Source organism: Dendrobates tinctorius, unplaced genomic scaffold (assembly GCF_039654945.1).
Source record: "Dendrobates tinctorius isolate UK_male_01 unplaced genomic scaffold, ASM3965494v1 ptg000331l, whole genome shotgun sequence".
Classification (NCBI taxonomy): Eukaryota; Metazoa; Chordata; class Amphibia; order Anura; family Dendrobatidae; genus Dendrobates; species Dendrobates tinctorius.
The window spans coordinates 739,725-761,294 of NW_027361997.1; the positions used below are offsets into that span (position 1 = coordinate 739,725).

The window sequence follows — 21,570 nt, forward strand, 5'->3', positions numbered from 1 at the left end:
ACTGCGATAACAAAAATAAATCATACATGGCTATTCACAGGTCCTTTAACCCCTTTCCTACATTAGACGTACTATTCCGTCCATGTGACCTGGGACCTAAGTCCCAAGGACGGAATAGCACGTCTAGCGTGATCAGCTGCGCTCACGGGGGGAGCGCAGCTAATCGCGGCCGGGTGTCACCTGATTATCACAGCTGACACCCGGCACTATGTGTCAGGGGTGGTCACGGACCGCCCCGACACGTTAACCCCTGGCACACTGTGATCAAACACGATCACAGTGTACCGGGGGTTTAGGGAAGCATCGGTAGGGAGGGGGCTCCCTCCGTGCGTCCCCGAGACCCCCGCAGCAGCGCAATGTGCAGCACTGCTGCGGGGGCCTCCTTCCCTGCAGGTCCCCGGATCCAATATGGCGGCGGGGACCTTCGGGGGCCTGCAGGGAGCCGGCTTCCTCATGCCTGCAAAGCGCCAGCATGAGGAAGCCTCCAGCACTGCCTGTGACAGATCGCTGATCTGGCACAGCGATCTGTGATGTGACAGATCAGCGATCTGTCACATGACAGTGATGTCCCCCCTGGGACAATGTAATAAAGAAAAAAAAACAAAAAAAAAACCAAAAACTTCCCTAATAAATTCATTTTTTGAAAAAAACAAAAAACAAAAAAAACAATAAAAGTACACATATTTGGTATCGCCGCGTCCGTAGCGACCCGCCCTATAAAACTGTCCTACTAGTTAACCCCTTTATTGAACCCCTTAAAAAATAAAAATAAAAAACGAAGCAAAAAATAATGCTATCATCATCATCATACCACCAAACAAAAAGTGCAATAACGCGCGTGTTACACCGCTCCGCCATACTCACCCGGCCTCCGCTCCCACGCCGCAGCCTCTCTCCACCCGACGGCCGCGGCGGTCACCTGAGACAGGCCCGCGACCGATGCCTTCCCTGCATGCTATGCGCATGCGCCATAGGCCGCGGCCGCGCCTCCTTCCTGCTTCTTATGCTCCGGCTGTGCCCTGACCCGGAAGCACCTTTGGACCAATGGCTGACCAGACGGGGCCATATCAGGCCGCTTCCCCCTGAGGGAGGCGCCTGATCGTTGTGTTTCCTGACACTCTGGCCTCGCTCCATCGTGCACACTCTGCTCCTGCAGTTCCTGTCTCGGCTGCTCCTCACAGCAGCTTCTCAGTCCTGCTACCCGTGTTCCTGTCGTCCTACTCCAGTCCTGCCTTCAGTGTTCCTGTCGTCCTACTCCAGTCCTGCCTTGTGTCCCTGCCGTCCTACTCCAGTCCTGCCTTCAGTGTTCCTGCCGTCCTACTCCAGTCCTGCCTTCAGTGTTCCTGCCGTCCTACTCCAGTCCTGCCTTCAGTGCTCCTGCCGTCCTACTCCAGTCCTGCCTTCAGTGCTCCTGCCGTCCTACTCCAGTCCTGCCTTCAGTGCTCCTGCCGTCCTACTCCAGTCCTGCCTTCAGTGCTCCTGCCGTCCTACTCCAGTCCTGCCTTCAGTGCTCCTGCCGTCCTACTCCAGTCCTGCCTTCAGTGCTCCTGCCGTCCTACTCCAGTCCTGTCTTCAGTGCTCCTGCCGTCCTACTCCAGTCTCAGTCTTACTCCGGTCCATCCTGAGCCGCCCCTCTCGGTACCGGCTACCGTGGTACTCGAACCCCTGGGCCTGCTCCTAACGGTCCCTGTATAGGGGTCGGTTCCACCTGGCAGCTCGCCCGGGGTCCCTCGGTGCCATGGTCCAGAGGGTCCACTCTTGGAGCTCCCGCTCCTGACCACCCGCGCTAACAGTACGATCAGGCCATGGACTCCGCCGGTACTACGGCTGCTACCCAGAAAGAGTTGCTATTCCTACGGGAGAATCAGGGGCGCATTATGTCAATCATGAAGTCGATGGACACCCGTTTGTCGGCCTTACAGGTGGCCGATCCTGGAAATGCCACTCAGCTGGCCAGTCTCCAACAGGAGCTGGGTCAGCAGCAAGATACTCAAACCCACATTTTGTCCTACATGGCCTCCTTTGATAGTCGCTTGTCGGCCCTCCAGGCTACTGCTGCAGTGCCTCCCCCTGCGTCTGCTGCTCCTCCGACGCCCCGCCTCGCCGCCTCGTTTCACCGGGGATCCCAAGCTCTGTAGGGGGTTCTTAAATCAGTGTAGTCTTCACTTTGAATGGCTGCCGCAGCAATATCCCTCGGACCGGGCCAAAGTGGCCTTCATCATGTCCCATCTGGAGGGAGAGGCCCTTTCTTGGGTAAACCCGCTCTGGGAACGTGACGACCCGGTCGTTTCGAGTCTCCCGGTTTTCCTGGATACATTTCGTAAGGTTTTCGATGAGCCGGGCCGGTTAGCCTCTCTCACTGAGTCACTCTTTAACTTACACCAGGGCTCTCTCACGGTCGGACAGTACGCTATTCGCTTTCGCACTATTTCCTCTGAGCTCAGCTGGAATAACGCAGCTTTGGTGGGGGCATTCTGGCGCGGTCTTTCTAGTAAAATAAAGGATGAACTCGCAGGTCGAGATACCCCGTCCACCTTAGAGGACCTTATCTCGCTGGCTATCCGCATTGACCTGCACTTCCTGGAGCGCGCTCGGGAGTCAGTGAGAGACAGGCGCTCCTCCAGGTCAGTTTCTCCTTTCACTCAGTCGGCCAGCTCTCGTTCAGTCGGATCTTCTTCCCTCTCTTCGGGTGAGCCCATGCAGATAGATCATCTCAGGTTGGCCGAGTTACGTCAGAGAGAGAGACGGGCACAAGGTCTGTGCCTCTATTGCGGTCATTCGTCACACTATATCCGCACCTGTCCTAAGAGACAGGGAAACGACTCCACCTAGGTCAGGTAAGAGAGGCCTTCCTAGGTGATGATGATGATTCCTCTCAACCCCTTACGATTTCTGTGCTTTTGGTTTCAGGAGGGAGGCGTGGTTCCGTGGTGGCCTACGTGGATTTGGGCTCAGCAGGTAACTTCATTCGGCCGGAAGAGGTAGACAAATACCAAATTCCTGTAGTCACTCTATCTAACCCAATTCAGATTGCCACCGTGGATGGCAAATCGCTACAGGTGACCGTCACCTTGGTCACTGAAGAGGTGGAATTGCAAATCGGAGCCTTACATCGAGAGAAGATAGCCTTTTACGTTTTACCTAAGCTCTCTCACGCCATTCTACTCGGTCTTCCATGGTTAAGGACTCATCAGCCTGTTCTCGACTGGTCTTCTGGGGAGATACTCCGCTGGGGGCACCCGTGCCAAGCTCGCTGTCTGACTCCTGTCCGCCTGGCGGCCGCTCCACGGTCGCCTCCAGACCTCCCGGGTCTTCCTCCAGCTTACAGCTCCTACGCCGATGTTTTTGATAAGAAGGAAGCGGAGGTCCTCCCTCCACACCGGCCGTTTGACTGCCCAATTGAACTTGTTTCTGGTTCAACCCCCCCAAGGGGCAGAATCTACCCTCTGTCTCCCGCGGAGACCACCGCCATGTCCGAGTACATCTGAGAGAACCTCGCCAAAGGCTTTATACGGAAATCCTCTTCGCCTGCGGGAGCCGGGTTCTTCTTCGTCAAAAAGAAGGATGGGACTCTACGGCCATGCATTGACTATAGGGGCTTGAATGAGATTACCATCAAGAACAGGTACCCTCTTCCACTCATTCCGGAACTGTTTGACCATCTCAGAGGGGCTCGGGTCTTTACCAAGCTGGACCTCAGAGGAGCCTACAATCTGGTCCGTATCCGTGCAGGTGACGAGTGGAAGACCGCTTTCAACACTCGAGATGGCCATTACGAGTACCTGGTCATGCCCTTCGGTCTTTGCAATGCTCCTGCAGTCTTTCAAGAGTTCGTCAACGAAATCTTCCGGGATCTCTTGTACTCCTGTGTGGTCGTGTACTTAGACGACATCCTCGTCTTCTCGCCGGACCTCTCGTCCCACAGAAAGAGTGTCCGCCTGGTGCTTCAGCGTCTTCGGGAGAACCGTCTGTATGCAAAGATCGAGAAATGTCTCTTCGAACAGACCTGCCATTTCTGGGATACATTATCTCCGACGCTGGTCTAAGGATGGATCCCGAGAAGTTGTCTGCCATCCTCAAATGGCCTCGCCCCGTCGGATTAAAGGCGATACAACGATTCCTCGGGTTCGCCAACTATTACCGGCAATTTGTCTCCCACTTCTCCGCGATCACAAGACCCATTTCTGTGCTCACCCGTAAAGGGTCTACTTCCAAGGATTGGTCTCCTGAGGCAGAGGAGGCCTTTCTGTCCCTAAAACGGGCTTTCTCCACGGCTCCGGTCCTGCATCGCCCTGAGAGCGATCGACCTTTTGTACTCGAGGTGGACGCTTCCTCGACTGGTGCCGGGGCGGTGCTGTCCCAGAGAACCGCCTCCGGTCGCCTGCACCCTTGTGGCTTCTTCTCGAAGGCCTTTTCTCCATCCGAGTGTAACTACTCGATCGGTGACCGGGAACTTTTGGCCATCAAGTTGGCCTTGGAGGAATGGCGCCACCTCCTGGAAGGAGCTGTCCATCCTTTTGTCATCTTCTCGGACCACAAGAATCTGGCCTATCTCCAGTCTGCCCAGAGACTAAACCCTCGCCAGGCCAGATGGTCTTTATTTTTTGCCCGATTTGATTTCGAGCTCCGATTCCGTCCCGGCAACAAGAATTCCAAAGCCGACGCCCTGTCCAGGGTCTTCCAACCACACAAATCCACGGAGGAATCGTCACATATCATTGATCCCACTAGGATCATCACCGTGGCTCCAGTGAACTGGCTTACTCCTCCGCCTGGCAAGACGCTTGTGCCAGAGAATCTCAAGCAAAAGGTTCTTCTATGGGGGCACTCCTCCAAACTGGCCGGCCATGCCGGAACTAAGAAGACCCTTGACCTTATCAAACGTCACTACTGGTGGCCCTCACTTCGCCAAGATGTACTCGACTTTGTGGCTTCTTGTCCATCCTGTGCGAAGAACAAGGTGCCACGGAGATCTCCGTCCGGCTTGTTGCTTCCGTTGCTTGTCCCTACGGTTCCTTGGGAGAACATCGCCATGGATTTCATCACCGACCTACCCTGCTCTGCGGGCTGCTCAGTCATTCTGGTGGTGGTGGATCGTTTTTCCAAGATGGCTCACTTCATCCCTCTGCCCGGTCTTCCCTCAGCGCCAGAGCTGGCCGAGATCTTCATTCATCAAGTCTTCAGGCTTCATGGACTACCTCGACGCATTGTGTCTGACCGAGGGGTTCAGTTTACCTCCAAGTTCTGGCGTTCGCTTTGTAAGCTTATGAACGTTTCCCTCGACTTCTCCTCGGCCTACCACCCACAGTCCAACGGACAAGTAGAGCGTACCAACCAGACGCTTACAGGATACTTACGCCACTTCTCTAACGCCCACCAGAACGATTGGGTCAACTTACTCCCCTGGGCAGAGTTCGCTTATAACAACCATGCTGGCGAGTCTTCGGCCAAGTCTCCGTTTTTCATTGTTTTTGGCAGACATCCTGGTGTCCCTCTTCCGATAACCCCTGCCTCTGAGGTACCCGCGGCCAATGCCTTGTCCTCGGAATTTTCTAAGATTTGGGCTGAGACCAACACATCACTCAAGAGATCCGCTGATCAGATGAAGAACTATGCAGACAAAAAGAGGTTGGATTCTCCTCCGTATCGTGTTGGCGACAAGGTCTGGCTCTCCTCCAAATTCGTCCGACTAAAACTGCCCTCCTACAAGTTGGGTCCACGCTACATCGGTCCGTTTGAAATTCTGGGACGTATTAACGAAGTTGCCTACAAATTGAGGTTGCCTGCTTCGCTCCGGATCCCGAACACCTTTCACGTCTCTCTCCTGAAGCCTGTGGTGCTGAATCGTTTCCATTCCTCGCTTGATCTTGGTCCTCAGCCGGTGGGTGCCGACAACGTTTTTGAAGTGCAGGACATCCTCGCTGTGAAAAGGGTTAGAGGTAGTACTTTCTTTCTCATTGATTGGAAGGGCTTTGGTCCTGAGGAGAGATCCTGGGAGCCTCGGGAGAATATTAATGCTCCCCGTATCCTCAAGAGGTTTCTTGTTAATCTCCGGGGGGGGCGGCTTAGGGGAGGGGGTACTGTTACACCGCTCCGCCATACTCACCCGGCCTCCGCTCCCACGCCGCAGTCTCTCTCCACCCGACGGCCGCGGCGGTCACCTGAGACAGGCCCGCGACCGATGCCTTCCCTGCATGCTATGCGCATGCGCCATAGGCCGCGGCCGCGCCTCCTTCCTGCTTCTTATGCTCCGGCTGTGCCCTGACCCGGAAGCACCTTTGGACCAATGGCTGACCAGACGGGGCCATATCAGGCCGCTTCCCCCTGAGGGAGGCGCCTGATCGTTGTGTTTCCTGACACTCTGGCCTCGCTCCATCGTGCACACTCTGCTCCTGCAGTTCCTGTCTCGGCTGCTCCTCACAGCAGCTTCTCAGTCCTGCTACCCGTGTTCCTGTCGTCCTACTCCAGTCCTGCCTTCAGTGTTCCTGCCGTCCTACTCCAGTCCTGCCTTCAGTGTTCCTGCCGTCCTACTCCAGTCCTGCCTTCAGTGTTCCTGCCGTCCTACTCCAGTCCTGCCTTCAGTGTTCTTGCCGTCCTACTCCAGTCCTGCCTTGTGTTCCTGTCGTCCTACTCCAGTCCTGCCTTCAGTGTTCCTGTCGTCCTACTCCAGTCCTGCCTTGTGTCCCTGCCGTCCTACTCCAGTCCTGCCTTCAGTGTTCCTGCCGTCCTACTCCAGTCCTGCCTTCAGTGTTCCTGCCGTCCTACTCCAGTCCTGCCTTCAGTGCTCCTGCCGTCCTACTCCAGTCCTGCCTTCAGTGCTCCTGCCGTCCTACTCCAGTCTGTCTTACTCCGGTCCATCCTGAGCCGCCCCTCTCGGTACCGGCTACCGTGGTACTCGAACCCCTGGGCCTGCTCCTAATGGTCCCTGTATAGGGGTCGGTTCCACCTGGCAGCTCGCCCGGGGTCCCTCGGTGCCACGGTCCAGAGGGTCCACTCTCGGAGCTCCCGCTCCTGACCACCCGTGCTAACAGCGCGATCCAAAAGACGGATATAAATAACCATGGTACCGCTGAAAACGTCATTTTGTTCCGCAAAAAACGAGCTGCCACACAGTGTCATCAGCGAAAAAATAATAAAAGTTATAGCTCGCAGAATAAAGTGATGCAAAAATAATTATTTTTTATATAAAATTGTTTTCATTGCATAAAAGCGCCAAAACAAAAAAAAAAGACATAAATGAGGTATCACTGTAACCGTACTAACCCGAAGAATAAAACTGATTTATCAATTTTAACACACGTGGAACAGTGTAAACGCACCCCCCCAAAAGATATTCATGAAATGCTGGTTTTTGTTCATTCTGCATCACAAAAATCGGAATAAAAAGTGATCAAAAAATGTCACGTGCCCGAAAATGGTACCAATAAAAACGTCAACTCGTCCCGCAAAAAATAAGTCCTCACATGACTCGGTGGGTCAAAATATGGAAAAATTATAGCTCTCAATATGTGGTGATGCAAAAACTATTTTTACAATAAAAAAAAGAGTCTTTTAGCGTGCGACAGCTGCCAAAAATAAAAACCTGCTATAAATAGTAAATCAAACCCCCCGTTATCACCCCCTTAGCTAGGGAACAATAATAAAATTTAAAAAAAATGTATTTATTTCCATTTTCCCATTAGGGCTAGGGTTGGAGTTAGAATTGGGGGGTTTCCACTGTTTTGGCACATCAGGGGCTTTCCAAACGCGACATGGCATCCGATCTCAATTCCAGCCAAAAAAGTCAAATGGCGCTGCTTCTTTTCAGAGCTCTGCCATGCGCCCAAATAGTGGTTTACCCCCACATATGGGGTATCAGCGTACTCAGGACAAATTGCACAATAACTTTTGGGGTCCTGTTACTCTTGGGAAAATAAAAATTGGGGGTGAAAAGATTTTTGTGGAAAAAATATGATTTTTTACTTGTATGGCTGTACGTTATAAACTTCTGTGAAGCCCTTGGGGGTTCAAAGTGCTCACCACATATCTAGATAAGTTCCTTGGGGGGTCTAGTTTCCAAAATGGGGTCACTTGTGGGGGGTTTCCACTGTTTAGGCACATCAGGAGCTCTCCAAACTCGACATGGCATCCGATCTGAATTCCAGCCAATTTTGCAGTGGAAAAAGTCAAACGGCGCTCCTTCCATTCTGAGCACTGCCATGTGCCCAAACAGTGGTTCCCCCCACATATCAGGTATCAGCGTACTCTGGACAAATTGCACAATAACTTTTCCAGTCCAATTTCTCCTGTTACCCTTGGTAAAATAAAAAAATTGAACCTGAAGTAATTTTTTTTGTGAAGTTAAATGTTCATTTTTTTTTTAAACATTCAAAAAATTCCTGTGAAGCACCTGAAGGGTTAATAAACTTCTTGAATCTGGTTTTGAGCACCTTGAGGGGTGCAGTTTTTAGAAAATACCACAAAGTGACACCATTCTACCATGTAGACCCCTCAAAGTGACTTCAAATGTGATGTGGTCCGTAAAAATAAAATGTTGTAAAAATGAGAAATCGCTGGTCAACTTTTAACCCTTATAACTTCCTAACAAAAAAAAAAAATTTGGGTTCCCAAATTGTGCTGATGTAAAGTAGACATGTGGGAAATGTTACTTAAGTTTTTTGTGTGCCATAACTCTGTGATTTAAGAGCATAAAAATTCAAAGCTGGAAAATTGCGAAATTTTAAAAATTTTCACCAAATTTCCATTTTTTTTCACAGATAAACGCAAGTTATATGAATGAAATTTTACCACTAACATGAAGTACAATATGTCACGAGAAAACAATGTCAGAATAACCGGGATCCATGGAAGCGTTCCAGAGTTATTACCTCATAAAGGGACAGTGGTCAGAATTGTAATAATTGGCCCGGGCATTAACATGCAACCCACTTTTGGGAGTAAAGGGGTTAAATAACCATTAGTAATTCATTCAAGGGTCATTGCATAGTTACATGAGATAAACATTAGGTGTAGTTTAGTATTGTCTCATGATTAATGAGCACAAAACAAATTGAAGGAAAAAAGGACAACCACAATAGAAAGTATGACAACAGTTTGTGTGTTACTCATCTGCAACCCTCAAGTGTTTACCCTCTGTCTTAAGGTTCCTCAATGAATGACTTCACAAATTAAGTCCCTCAAATTTAAATATGTATTGAAATGAGGAAGAAATTCAGCAAGAATCACCCTCTAGAAATCCTAAAGCCATGTGTACCACCCTGGATCAGTGGTAGTACATATTTGGATGGGATCTTGGAGATGGGAATACCCTTTTATGTAGAGATAAACATTTGGAAATCTATTAATTTGTAAAAAATTTATGCCACTATTTTCACCCATCTTAATACGTGTATACTAATTTTTACATCAATGGAGCTGTGGGGGGGGACTATTTTTGCATGGCAAACTAACATTCAATGATACCATTTTGGGATTAATAAAAACATTTTATCACTTAATGTAATTTTTGCCATTTGAGTCAAAAACTGCAATTTCTTGCATTTTAATTTGTTTTCTCCATATGGTGTTTACTGATTGGGTTAATTATTTTTATATTTTGATCAATTGGACTTCTGCAGATGTAGCAATGCAAAATGTTTAAATGAATTTACTGTATATACTCTTGTATAAGCCTACCCGAGTATAAGCCGAGGCATCTACCGTATTTTCCGGCGTATAAGACGACCCCCAACTTTTCGAGTTAAAATATATAGTTTTTTATATAGTCGCCGTATAAGACTACCCCTCTTCCAGTGTTTGCTGCGCTATAATGTGCATGAAATCATCCTAGCCGGTCAGAGAGCCACGATTCCCACGCTGACTGTGAGCCCGCAGCTGTAATCGGAGGTATAAAAGCTTACCTCCAGTCACTGGTGTCAGCTGATGGGACTACTGATCCCATCATCCGACACCTACAGCCACTATTTACAGTGAGAGCAGGAGCAGCGTATAGGAGTATTCATCTGCTGCTCATGCGCTGTAAATAAATAATTAAAATAACGTCATGGGTCCCTCTGTTTGCACATGACAGCGTGACAAACACCCGGTGTTTGGGCAGCCGAACCCGAACAGTACGGAGCTTTACTGTTCAGGTTCGCCCATCTCTACTCCTGAGGACTGCAGTCAAGCGGCGCAGGCCGCTCTCTTTTTTTTCCATACCCCGGAATCTTGCAGCTCGCTTCACTAAAGGCGACACCCGGCATATAAGACGACCCTCGACTTTTGAGAAGATTTTCAGAGGTTAAAAAGTCGTCTTATACGCCGGAAAATAAGGTAATTTTGCCACAAAAAACTGGGAAAACTTATTGACTCTAGTATAAGCCGGGTATGCATTGTCCCCTAATCCCTATCCTTGTATGCATGGTTCCTCATCCCTATCCATGTATGAATGGTTCCTCATCCCTATCCTTGTATGCATGGTTCCTTATTTCTATCCTTGTATGTATGGCCCCCATGAGAAAAGCATTTGAAAAAACATCCTACTTACCTTCTCTGCGCACCCTTGCTGCATCTTGTCCCAGTGCTAGCAACTCCTGTGGCCGGGCAGTCACGTGTCCCCGCTCATTAAGGGAATTAATATTCACCTCTCTCCATGCCTATGGGAGTGGAGAGGTGTGAATATTCATAGCTCTTAAGTAGCAGACACCCCTGATAGCATGGCAGCTGCTGGAAGCTGGCTGCTGCGGCTGACACTATGCATGCACTATAAGATAAAGGAATATTCAGTGTCAGTGCAGTGAATATTCATTTCTCCTTAGCAGTGGGCACAGGACTTAGCTGCAGCCGACAGCTCCTGCCTCCTGTGACCCACTGCTCCACCACTCTCCCTCCCCCTTCTGGGACAATGACTCGTGTATAAGCCGAGGGAGGCATTTTCAGCACAAAAAAAATGTGCTGAAAAACTCGGATTATACTCGAGTATATACGGTAAATCAAATGTATAATTTTAGTTCTTTATTAATGAGGGAAAAGGATGGTTACCCTAATTTTTATATGTCTAATTTTTATATGTTTAATTTCTTTTCACGTTTTACTTCTCATGGAGAACTTGAACATCTGATTGTCTGATCGCTTATACTATTTAATGCAATACAAGAGCATTGCAGTTCATATTAAATGTCTCATTTTCCTATGAGGCCCAGCCAATGTGTCTGGTCTTTACAGGAGCACCGTCACAGCATTTGAGGAACAGTACGCCCAAGGATCATGGACTTTAAATGCCGCTGTCAAAGATTGACTGTGGCAATTGAATTGGTTAACAGTAGTGTAAAAAACTCGGCTCGGCTAGCTGTGGTTAGAGGCAGCCTTTGAGTTGGCATCCTACCTGGTACATTACAGGTCGTGAAGGGGTTTAACAATGGCTCAAAGCATATTTGGGCCACTTACAAAACTGCATGTTTAGAAACATGATTAAAAGGGTTAAACCCCACAAAACTGCTGAAATCACTAGGTATGTGACCATGTAACTAGTTGAAATATACCTGTGTAGGTGATTCACTAGGACCAAGACCAATAAAAAAAAAAAATAAATAAAAAAAAAGAATGCATTTAGAATCAGTCGCACACCACAAAGCTAACTGGCCCTTGGGGGTTTCCTAACAGTGAAATCTCCTGGTGTCTCTGCAGAAAACGTTCCCTAAATCCTACCCAATAGGACACAACACCCAGCGGACACTTGGGACAGCGACCACTTACTCACATCTACTAAAATCTATGGGTGCCTCTTCGTGTTCATAGAACGGATCATCCCTCTCATTTTCTTCCTCTTCTTCATCAGTTTCTTCCGTCTTAACAATAACCAGGCCTACATCCTACCAAAAACAAATTTATTCAAAATTAAATTATTCAGCAGCAGTAACACATCAAAAGAAATGTATTATACTATTTAATAAAATAAAACCATTGTATATATTGGGGCAGCAATGACATGAGACCACAGATAACAATACGCGGGCGACGATCATCTAATTCTGTGGTAGACAGCTCTTCGCATTCTCTGTGGTCTGTGCACATATTCTACACAGAGAGTAACTTATTGTGAATCGTCTTCTGTTATCCACATTTAGAGGATAACTTATAGGCTATGTGAAGACTTTGCGGATTTGTTGCGTTACCGCAGCGTTTTTTCCGCACGGAAATGCTATAAATCTGCAATGGATTATTAAAGCAATGCTAATCAGTGGCATTCCTGAATTGGTGTGCACATGCTGCGGAAATTTACATCCTTATTTGCAGCGTTTTATTTTCTGCAGCATGTCAATTCTTTTTGCAGATCTGCAGCTTTTCTGCACCCACCGACTTCCACTGAGTCAGTCAAATCCGCAGCAAAACCGCATGTGTAAAAAAATGTTTGTAGATTTGCTGTGGATTTGCTGCCAAAAACATTACAGAAAAGGAAATTATGTCAGAAGGAGGAAGAGGGTGTTGGCGAAGACTATGAGTGCGTGCACGGATGTCTGCCGTAACGCTACCGCCAGTACTCTCGGTCACAGCGCTGCAGGATCATGCTGGCAGGTGTCAGCGTGATCCCGCAGCTAACTGTGACCCGCAGCGGTGACCTGCAGTAAAAAAGCAGGCGTGGGCCGATGAGACTACTGCTCCCATGGGGCTATGTCTGCTGTCACTGATAACAGTGACAGCAGGTGCTGCAGATGGGAGAGTAGTATCATCTGCCGGCACCTGTGCTCACAGAAAAAAAAAAAAAAAAAATTACATATTCACATAAAAATAAAAACCCATTATACTCACCTCAGACCAAATCCCCGAAGCCCTCGTCTCCTAGAAATAATGTAAAATAATAAACCAACATATACTCCCTGTCCGCCATAGTCTAGGAATTCTAGATTGTCTCACAATGATCTCACGTGTAAAACAGTCACATCATGAGATGTGACCGCTCTACCCAGCCGCCAGCGATACACTGCAGGAGATGAGGGAGTCGGGGATTAGGCGTTCAGTAAGTATGGTAAATTAAGGGGCGTGGCCTGGCTGGACATGTGAGCGGCGGCAAGGTGTAAGAGCTCCGGACGACTCACCTTGTATTTATATCCACTGGGCCTTACAACTGCTGAATTTTCACAGGTACCGGCTGGGCAAAGAGTGTGGAAGACGCGGGGATCACCGGGTGCTGCAGAGATGGCTGGGGGCATGAATAAGAAGCAAAAGGAGGCAGCGGTGGGAGCTGGTAGAGGAATTCAAGATGGCGCCGTCATGCAGGTTGCAAACACCAGGTCGGAGAGGCAGGCAGCTCTCAGTGCAGAGAAGTTGGCAGGCTTTGCTAGAACTCCAAGTAAGGCCCTAGTGAGATCGGAGGGCGGGGGGGGGGGGGCAGCAGATTCTCGGTGCTTGCTGATGGTGGAGAAGATGGTGGAGAGATAATATGGAACTGAATACTTGCACAGAAGCGCCAGCAGAGGGAGCCATGGTACTTAAAGAGATACCTCATTCAGACGGCAAAGTTGTTATTCCTGGCAACACAGAACCTACATTGAGGGACGTATTTATGGCTGTGACACAATATGGCTCTACTCTCACATCTCTGGGAACTCAGATGGGACAGATTAAGGAGGAACTATCATTTATGCGTCAGAATATGCAAAAAGTGAGTGACAGGGTGTCAGCAGCGGAGGGTAGCCTCGGGTACATGGATGATTCTTTCCCCCAGGTAACACGAGACACCCGCAGACATGACCAACAAATCTTAGCTTTGCAAGCTAAAGCAGATGACTTGGAGAATAGGCTCAGACAGAATAATGTCCGAGTTATTGGGGTCCCTGAAAAAACTGAGAGCAATAACCCCTCAGAATTTTTCGAGAACTGGCTGCGTGAATTATTTGCATTGGATGGACTGACCCCGCTCTTTGCAGTGGAGGGAGCACATAGGATCCCCACCAGACCATTACCACCTGGAGCTCCCCCACGGCCGGTACTGATAAAGTTGCTGCATTACAGAGACAGAGACGCCATTTTGAAAGCAGCACGTACTAAAGGGAAAATTACCTACAATGGCCGCGATGTCTGCTTTTTCCCGGATTATTTCATCGAAGTCTCCAAGCGCAGAGCTCAATTTGGCGATGTAAAGAGACAACTGCAGAATCTCCAAATCCCGTACTCCATGATTTACCCAGCAAAGTTGAGAGTGGCAACACTGGGAGAAACCTCGTTCTTCGAACATCCGAAAGATGCGCTTCGTTGGATTGAGCAAAATGAGCAAAGGATTCGATATAAGAGTATTCGCCATCGGTATTTGCCGGTAGTATGTTTTTGGTTTCTTTATAAAGATGTCTATCCACGGCCCAGTGGAACTTTAATACTCTGTATTGTATCCGGTTAAAACAAAGGGTGAAGATCGGCGCGGTAGACTGCTCTTGTTGCACACTTTTTTTTTTCTCCTTTTTTCGTGGTCGCTTCCTGTACAGCTGAAGGATGGACTGGTGCCCTTGTCCGTATGATATTTGCAGAAGGATTTCTATATTGCCGTTTTTTGTGGGGTTTATTTCTTTCTGTTCTCTTTTCTTGGGGTGGGAGAGGTTCGCACGTCTCCTATTATTTGATCCAGGTGCTAATGTGTTAGACAATGATAACTATTTTCATATTGCAATTTGTGGTGAGTAGGTGGGTTTCCATATATTTATATGTCACTACGGTTCAGAAGCAGCTATGTTTTATGGGAGGACGGAGTGAGGAGGTATTCAATTACACCATTTGCCTTACAGTAAGATGTATAACAAAGTTCATGTACTATCCTGGAATGTGAGGGGTCTGGGAGACGCCACTAAAAGAGCGGCGGTGATGGAGTTTGCTCACACACGGTCCCCCACGATCGTCTGCTTGCAGGAGACGCACTTAGACAAAGGGAAAACGGGACTGATAAATAGGGCATGGGTAGGATCTAGCTTTCATTCTGTTTTCACCAGTTATGCTAGAGGAGTAAGTGTTCTAGTTCATAACTCTATACCATTTGAACTGATAACATCTCGGGTGGACGGAGAGGGCAGAATGGTGGAACTTCACTGTAAACTAATGGCTAAAGGGCATGTCACACTAAGAGATATCGCTAGCAATATCGCTATAACTTGTGACGTTATAGCGATATTGCTAGCGATATCGCAGTGTGTGATACTTACCTCCGACCCGCTCCCCCGCTGTTTATCGCTGATTGCGCGAGAACGTCCTGGACCGTTTCTCGTCGTCAGCTTCCTGCGGCGCTTCCTGCTGTGACGACGAGCAACGCGTGGAGCCGGGCGGGAGGACGCAGGATCGCCTGGTGTGACAGGTAAGTAGCGACCCCCGTCCCCAGCGATGTCGCTAAGTGAGATCTGCCTGTGTGGCAGCTCACTAGCGACCACTTAGCGATGTACCAGCGATCCTGACCGCGTCATATCACTGGTACATCGCTAAGTGCGACAGTACCTTAAGGAAATGATACTGATTGGAGTGTATATTCCACCACCCTTTAATACTAAAGTGCTGGAGATTATAGCAGCATTTGTGGTTAAGATACCGAATGTGCCAGTAATATGTGTAGGGGATTTTAATAACATCATACACCCATATTGGGACAAACTTAGACCAGGGACTGCGACGGCGGATTCTCATCAGTCGAAATTTGGGGTACTTACACAGGAAATGTCGTTATTGGATATATGGCGTCATAAGAACCCCAGGGAAAGGCAGTTTTCTTGTTATTCTAAAACACATAACACATTATCGCGAATTGATATGGCCCTGGGCACGGAAAGCATCCTTGCGGCAGTAGAAAAAGTGGAGTACTTACCTAGACTTTTATCTGACCATTCCCCGCTAGTAATTACTATTAATTGCTCCGTTAGACTTCCGTTAAATGTCACTATGTGGTCTATGAATGCTTTCTGGCTTCAGGTTATTGACTTGGGAGTCAATTGGGATCTCCCTGAATAGGTTCTTTGAGGAGAATGAGGGATCAGTTACGCAAAGTGTTCTTTGGGATTCTATGAAGGCCTGCCTAAGGGGAAATCTAATCCAAGCTATAAATAGAGCCAAAAATAAAGCTGAGCAGTTTGGGGTTTTCCTTAGGGATAGAGTGAGTACTACAGAAAGGCAGTTAGTCCTGACGAGAGCGGAGGAGGAACTGCGGAAATGGAAGGGGGCACAGACGGCTTATAATACCCACGTTCTGGAAAAGGCCAACAATAAGAGATTATTTGCTAGACAATGTTTTTTTGAAGAAGGGGAGAAAGCAGGACACTTGCTGGCTCTTATAGCAAAGGCGCAGAGGAAAACGGCGTTTGTTGGCGCTATTAAAGATACAACTGGTACAATTGTTAATAGTCCATCTGAAATCCTGTCAGTCTTCGCAGATTTCTATAAAGATTTATCTAAGACTAAACTGGCCTGTACTAAGGAGTAGATTAAAGCATACGTAGATACAATACCAATCCCTACTCTTTCGGAGGTAGATCGGGCCTACCTAAATGGACCTATTACTTTGGAGGAATTACAATTGGAGGTGGAGTCAATGGCCAATAATAAATCACCGGGTTTGGATGGTCTGCCCCTGGAGGTCTATAAGAAATTTGGGGGTGTCTTGCTACCACAGCTGTTGACTACTCTTGAGAGAGCTTCTGAGGAGGGAACGTTACCAAGGTCTCTGAAGGAGGCGGTGATAGTTGTAATTCCGAAACCGGGAAAAGATCCCCTGCTGCCAGACTCTTATCAGCCGATTTTTCTGCTGACCACTGACATTAAAATTATTGCCAAGGTTCTTGCTTCTAGACTTAGTAAGGTAATAACAAGGGTAATACACAGGGACCAATCGGGATTTATGCCTGCGAGGTCTACTGCAACAAACATCAGACGATTGTTCCTTAACCTGCAGCTACCAGTGGATAATTTGGGCGATAGGGTCATATGTTCATTGGATGCGGCCAAGGTTTTCGACTCAATAGAATGGGAGTATTTGTGGGAAGTTATGAATAAATTTGGACTGGGCATAACCTTTATCTCATGGGTTAAGATGTTATACGACACGCCGTCGGCTAGAGTGAGAGTGAATGGCGGTTTGTCAGCTCCCTTTGAGTTACATCGAGGCACGAGACAGGGATGCCCTCTGTCCCCGCTGCTGTTCGCTTTGGCCATAGAGCCTCTTGCCATACTCATTAGAGCCCACACGGACATACAGGGGTTCAGGAGGGGACAGACTGAGGAGAAAATAGCCTTGTACGCGGACGACACATTACTATTTCTAGCAGAGGCCTCGTCGTCCTTAAAGGTGGCAATGGACGTTATTGGTGATTTTGGTAGCTACTCGGGACTGACGATCAACTGGAATAAGTCGACGCTGTTGTCAGTTGATGGGAACAAAGATAATGAACACATTTAAATAGCATCAGGTCTGCGACTGGTCTAGGAGTTCAGGTATCTTGGTATTAGGCTGAGTTCACACGTGGCGTTTTTTTCGCGTTTCCGCGGCGGTTTTAACCGCACGATTTTGCCGCGAAAAATAAGCATCCCATGCATTCCTATGGGATTCCGCAATACTGTGCTAATGCTGCGGTTTTGACCGCGGCGGAATCGCTTCGCGGTAAAAACCGCAGCATGCTCATTAATTTGCGGAATCGCGGCAATCCCGCACCCATAGGAATGCATTGTTCCGCTTACTTCCCGCATGTGGCTGTGCCCACCATGCGGAAAGTAAGCAGAACACTTGCGGATGGTACCCACGGTCCGGAGGAGAGGAGACTGTCCTCCGGGCTCTGGGTACCATATCCCTGTAAAAAATAGAATTTAAAATAAAAAATATTGTTATTCTTACCTTCCGGCGTCCCGCGCAGGCTTCCCTCCTCTCTCCACGCTTCCGTTCCCAGTAATCCTTTGCGAAAATGCCCGCGATGGCGTCCATTCTCGCGGGATCGCGAAGTCTCGCGGTCATTCGCGCGACGTCATCGCGAATTACCGCGAGACATCGCGATCCCGCGAGATCGGACGTCATCGCGGGCATTTTCGCAAAGGATTACTGGGAACGGATGCGAGGGACGCCGGAAGGTAAGAATAACACCATTTTTTTTTTTTACATTCTATCTTTTACTACTGATGCTGCATAGGCGGCCTCAGTAGTAAAAATTTGGTCACACTCGTCAAACACTATGTTTGACGAGTGTGACCAACCTGTCAATCAGTTCTCCAAGAGATGCTACAGATCGCTTGGAAAACGCTAGCATTCTGCAAGCTAATTACGCTTGTAAAATGCTAGTTTTTCCGCGGGAAAATCGCGGGAATTTAAAATGCGATTTTCCCGCGGAATGGAATTCCGGAATTCTCGCGGTAATTTCCGCGAGAGTTCCGGTACGTGTGCACTTAGCCTTAATGTAACAGAGAAGGTGGGAGAGTATGAGAAATTAAATCTTATTCCAGTCCTAGAAAAGTTTCAATCGAAGTTAAACATATGGGTAAAATTACCACTGTCAGTGGTAGGGCGAACGAATTTACTTAAGATGATTTGGATGCCACAATTACTGTATATTTTACATAACTCCCCAGTGTGGATACCACAAAGGTACTTCTACAAAATTAACAGTTTGTTCAGGGAATTGATCTGGGGGAAAAAGCCACCACGAATTAAATTGGAAGAACTGCAGAGAGGAAAAGGGGAAGGGGGGGCTGGCATCGCCAAATTCCTGGGCATATTTTATAGCAGCTCAGTTGCAGCATATTAGAGGGTGGAATGATCCGGGAGGTGGGGGGATACAAAAAATATTATTACAGCAATTACTGGAATTAGGGGACCTATATGGAGCTCTGGAGGCACGATTATTTGCACTAAGGGGGGAGAAAACACCAACACTATTGCTGTTGCATAAATTGTGGTGGAAGGTAAGACTTCTGCAGAATATACAAAGTATTTCGCGATTTACTTTGATTTGGACTACTCCATGGCTCCCAAATTTACAGAAATTACAAGGATTCAGTATGTGGGAGAGAAGGGGAATTTGAGGATTTGCTCAGATATTAGAGAACGGGGAACTGAAGGAATTTGTACAGCTACAGAGGGAGTTTGACCTACCCAAGCAGGAGTTTTATAGATATTTACAACTACGACACGCATGGCGAGCAGAGGGTCGGCAGCTGGAGCAGGGGATCCCACAAAATAGGGTTATAGATAGAATAGCCGGGGTTGAAGGGTCAGGGGGGTCTGATTTCGATAATCTATTGTATGGTACTGGATTTGCTGCGTTCAAAGTCTCCGTCGAAGTCCAAGGGAAAATTTGAAAAGATTTGGGCATCATGGATAGACAGCTCGGGCCTTGCATCCAGAGAGTTACAGAGATTCCGATTAGGTCTCATTTGAGTGTACCTTTGCTGAATTAAAGAGAAGTCTTGTCTATATGTAGCACATCTGGAGCCTCTCCTGTATTTCTACTTACTGTTATTCAAGGAGACGTTACATTGACGCTATATAAAATGTTTATTTTTGTTAAGACGGGGGACAATTCAGGGGGGAGGGGGGTGGGGTAAGGGGACTGCGTTCCCCAGGGTTGTTAAACCGGTTTTGTAGGAAAATGTTGAAATAAAATATATCTGATTTAAAAAGTATGGTAAATTAACATTCAATAAAAGGAGTCTGTGTGATTATCTAATATATAAAGCTCAAAGCGTGTATGTGTATGTGTGTGTGTGTGTGTGTGTGTGTGTGTGTGTGTGTGTGTGTGTGTGTGTGTGTGTGTGTGTGTGTGTGTGTGTGTGTGTGTATGTCCGGGATTGGCATCCGCACCGTCGCAGCTACAGCCACAAAATTTGGCACAGTCACACGTCTGGACCCCCGAGAGCGTCCTAAGCTATGTTGTGAGGCGAAATTTTATCCCACGCGTTCCAATTCACCAATTTTGCCCCTATCTACATACTGGGGGAAAAAGTGTGCGTGCGTCAAGCCCCGCCCCTCATTGTGATGTCATATGCCTGTATTTGCATACTGGGGAAGCAGTGTGTGCGTATCAAGCCCCGCCCCTCATTATGATGTCACAATGGTTGCCATGGCGACGCTGATGTCATCATAGGTTGCAAGCCCTGCCGCCGCTCATTATGATGTCATAATGGTTGACTACGGGGCACTGGACTATGGGATGGAGGATATGTATGATGGGTATATGGGCATGGGACTATGGGATGGAGGATGTGTGATGGGTATATGGGCACTGGACTATGGGATGGAGGATATGTATGACGGGTATATGGGCACGGGACTATGGTATGGCGGATATGTATATGGGCACGGGACTATGGGATGGAGGATGTGTGATGGGTATATGGGCACTGGACTATAGGATGGAGGATATGTATGATGGGTATATGGGCACGGGACTATGAGATGGCAGATATGTATGATGGGTATATGGGCACGGGACTATGGGATGGAGGATATGTATGATGGGTATATGGGCATGGGACTATGAGATGAAGGATGTGTGATGGGTATATGGGCACTCGACTATGGGATGGCGAATATGTATGATGGGTATATGGGCACTCGTTTCAAATAAAGGACTTTATTCTGGCTGTGTCTATAGTTACCATATAACTATAGGATTAGTAATGGATAGGTGTCTTATTGACACCTCTCCATTACTAAGCCGTGGGCTTGATGTCACCAATACTAATTATTTTTCTATTTTTTTTTTTATAAATTTTGGATGTGTCAGATATAATCAGTTAGGTTAGGGACCCATCTGATTAAGAGATTGCCTTGACATTGGTGGATAGGCTCAAAATTTTTGGTCAAATCTTGTGCTAAGCATCTCACCTGTTTTTTCATTTCCTAAAGCCATTATGCTATTCACACTTCATTCATCACACACTGATTTGCTTTAGTACAATGTAGTGCAAGCTTGGCTTTATTTATTACGCTTGTGGAATGTACGCCTTTTTGAACCTGAATCTCTGCTTTGAATAGCTTTGTTGATGATACATATTTAATACATATTTTTGCTTTCTGTACAAATAAAGAATAAAAAGTTTTTTAATCTTATTCTGGACTACATACTCCATGTTTTCAGTATTTATCCTTGGTAGGAGAGTCCATATTTACTGTTAGTATAGGTCCTGCCAGTGATCATGATTTCTGTTTTGATGACATTTTATTATGCTATAGCCAATTGGTATTAAAGTCTTCATTACTCCTTAGTCCTAATAATAGAGGTACTCCAGCGACTTTTTTTTATTGAAATGGATATTCTGATCCTTTTATACAGTAATGGCCAAAAGTGTTGGCACCCTTGAAATTGTTCCAGGAATTGAAGTATTTCTCCCAGAAAATTATTGCAATTACACATACTTTGTTATTCGCGTTTATTTCCTTTGTGTGTATTGGAACACCACAAAAAAGAAACCGGAAAAAAAAAGCCAAATTGGACATAATTTGACACAAACCCCCCCCCCCCAATAATAGGCCAGACAAAATTGTTGGTACCCTCAATTTAATATTTGGCTGCACACTTTTTGGAATAAATAATTGCAATCAATTGCTTCCTATAACCACCAATTAACTTTTTACACCTCGTA

The 21,570-nt window shown here is 47.4% G+C and overlaps 1 protein-coding gene across 1 annotated transcript in view; it reads right to left on the reverse strand.

Moving 5' to 3' along the window:
- The window catches only part of LOC141074252 (uncharacterized), a 43,969-nt gene that overhangs the window by 11,169 nt on the left and 11,230 nt on the right, over positions 1–21,570 (reverse strand). The window contains exon 4 of the mRNA XM_073561870.1: positions 11,738–11,849. Coding sequence (XP_073417971.1) covers positions 11,738–11,849 — 112 coding nt within the window. The remainder of the gene's footprint in view (positions 1–11,737; positions 11,850–21,570) is intronic.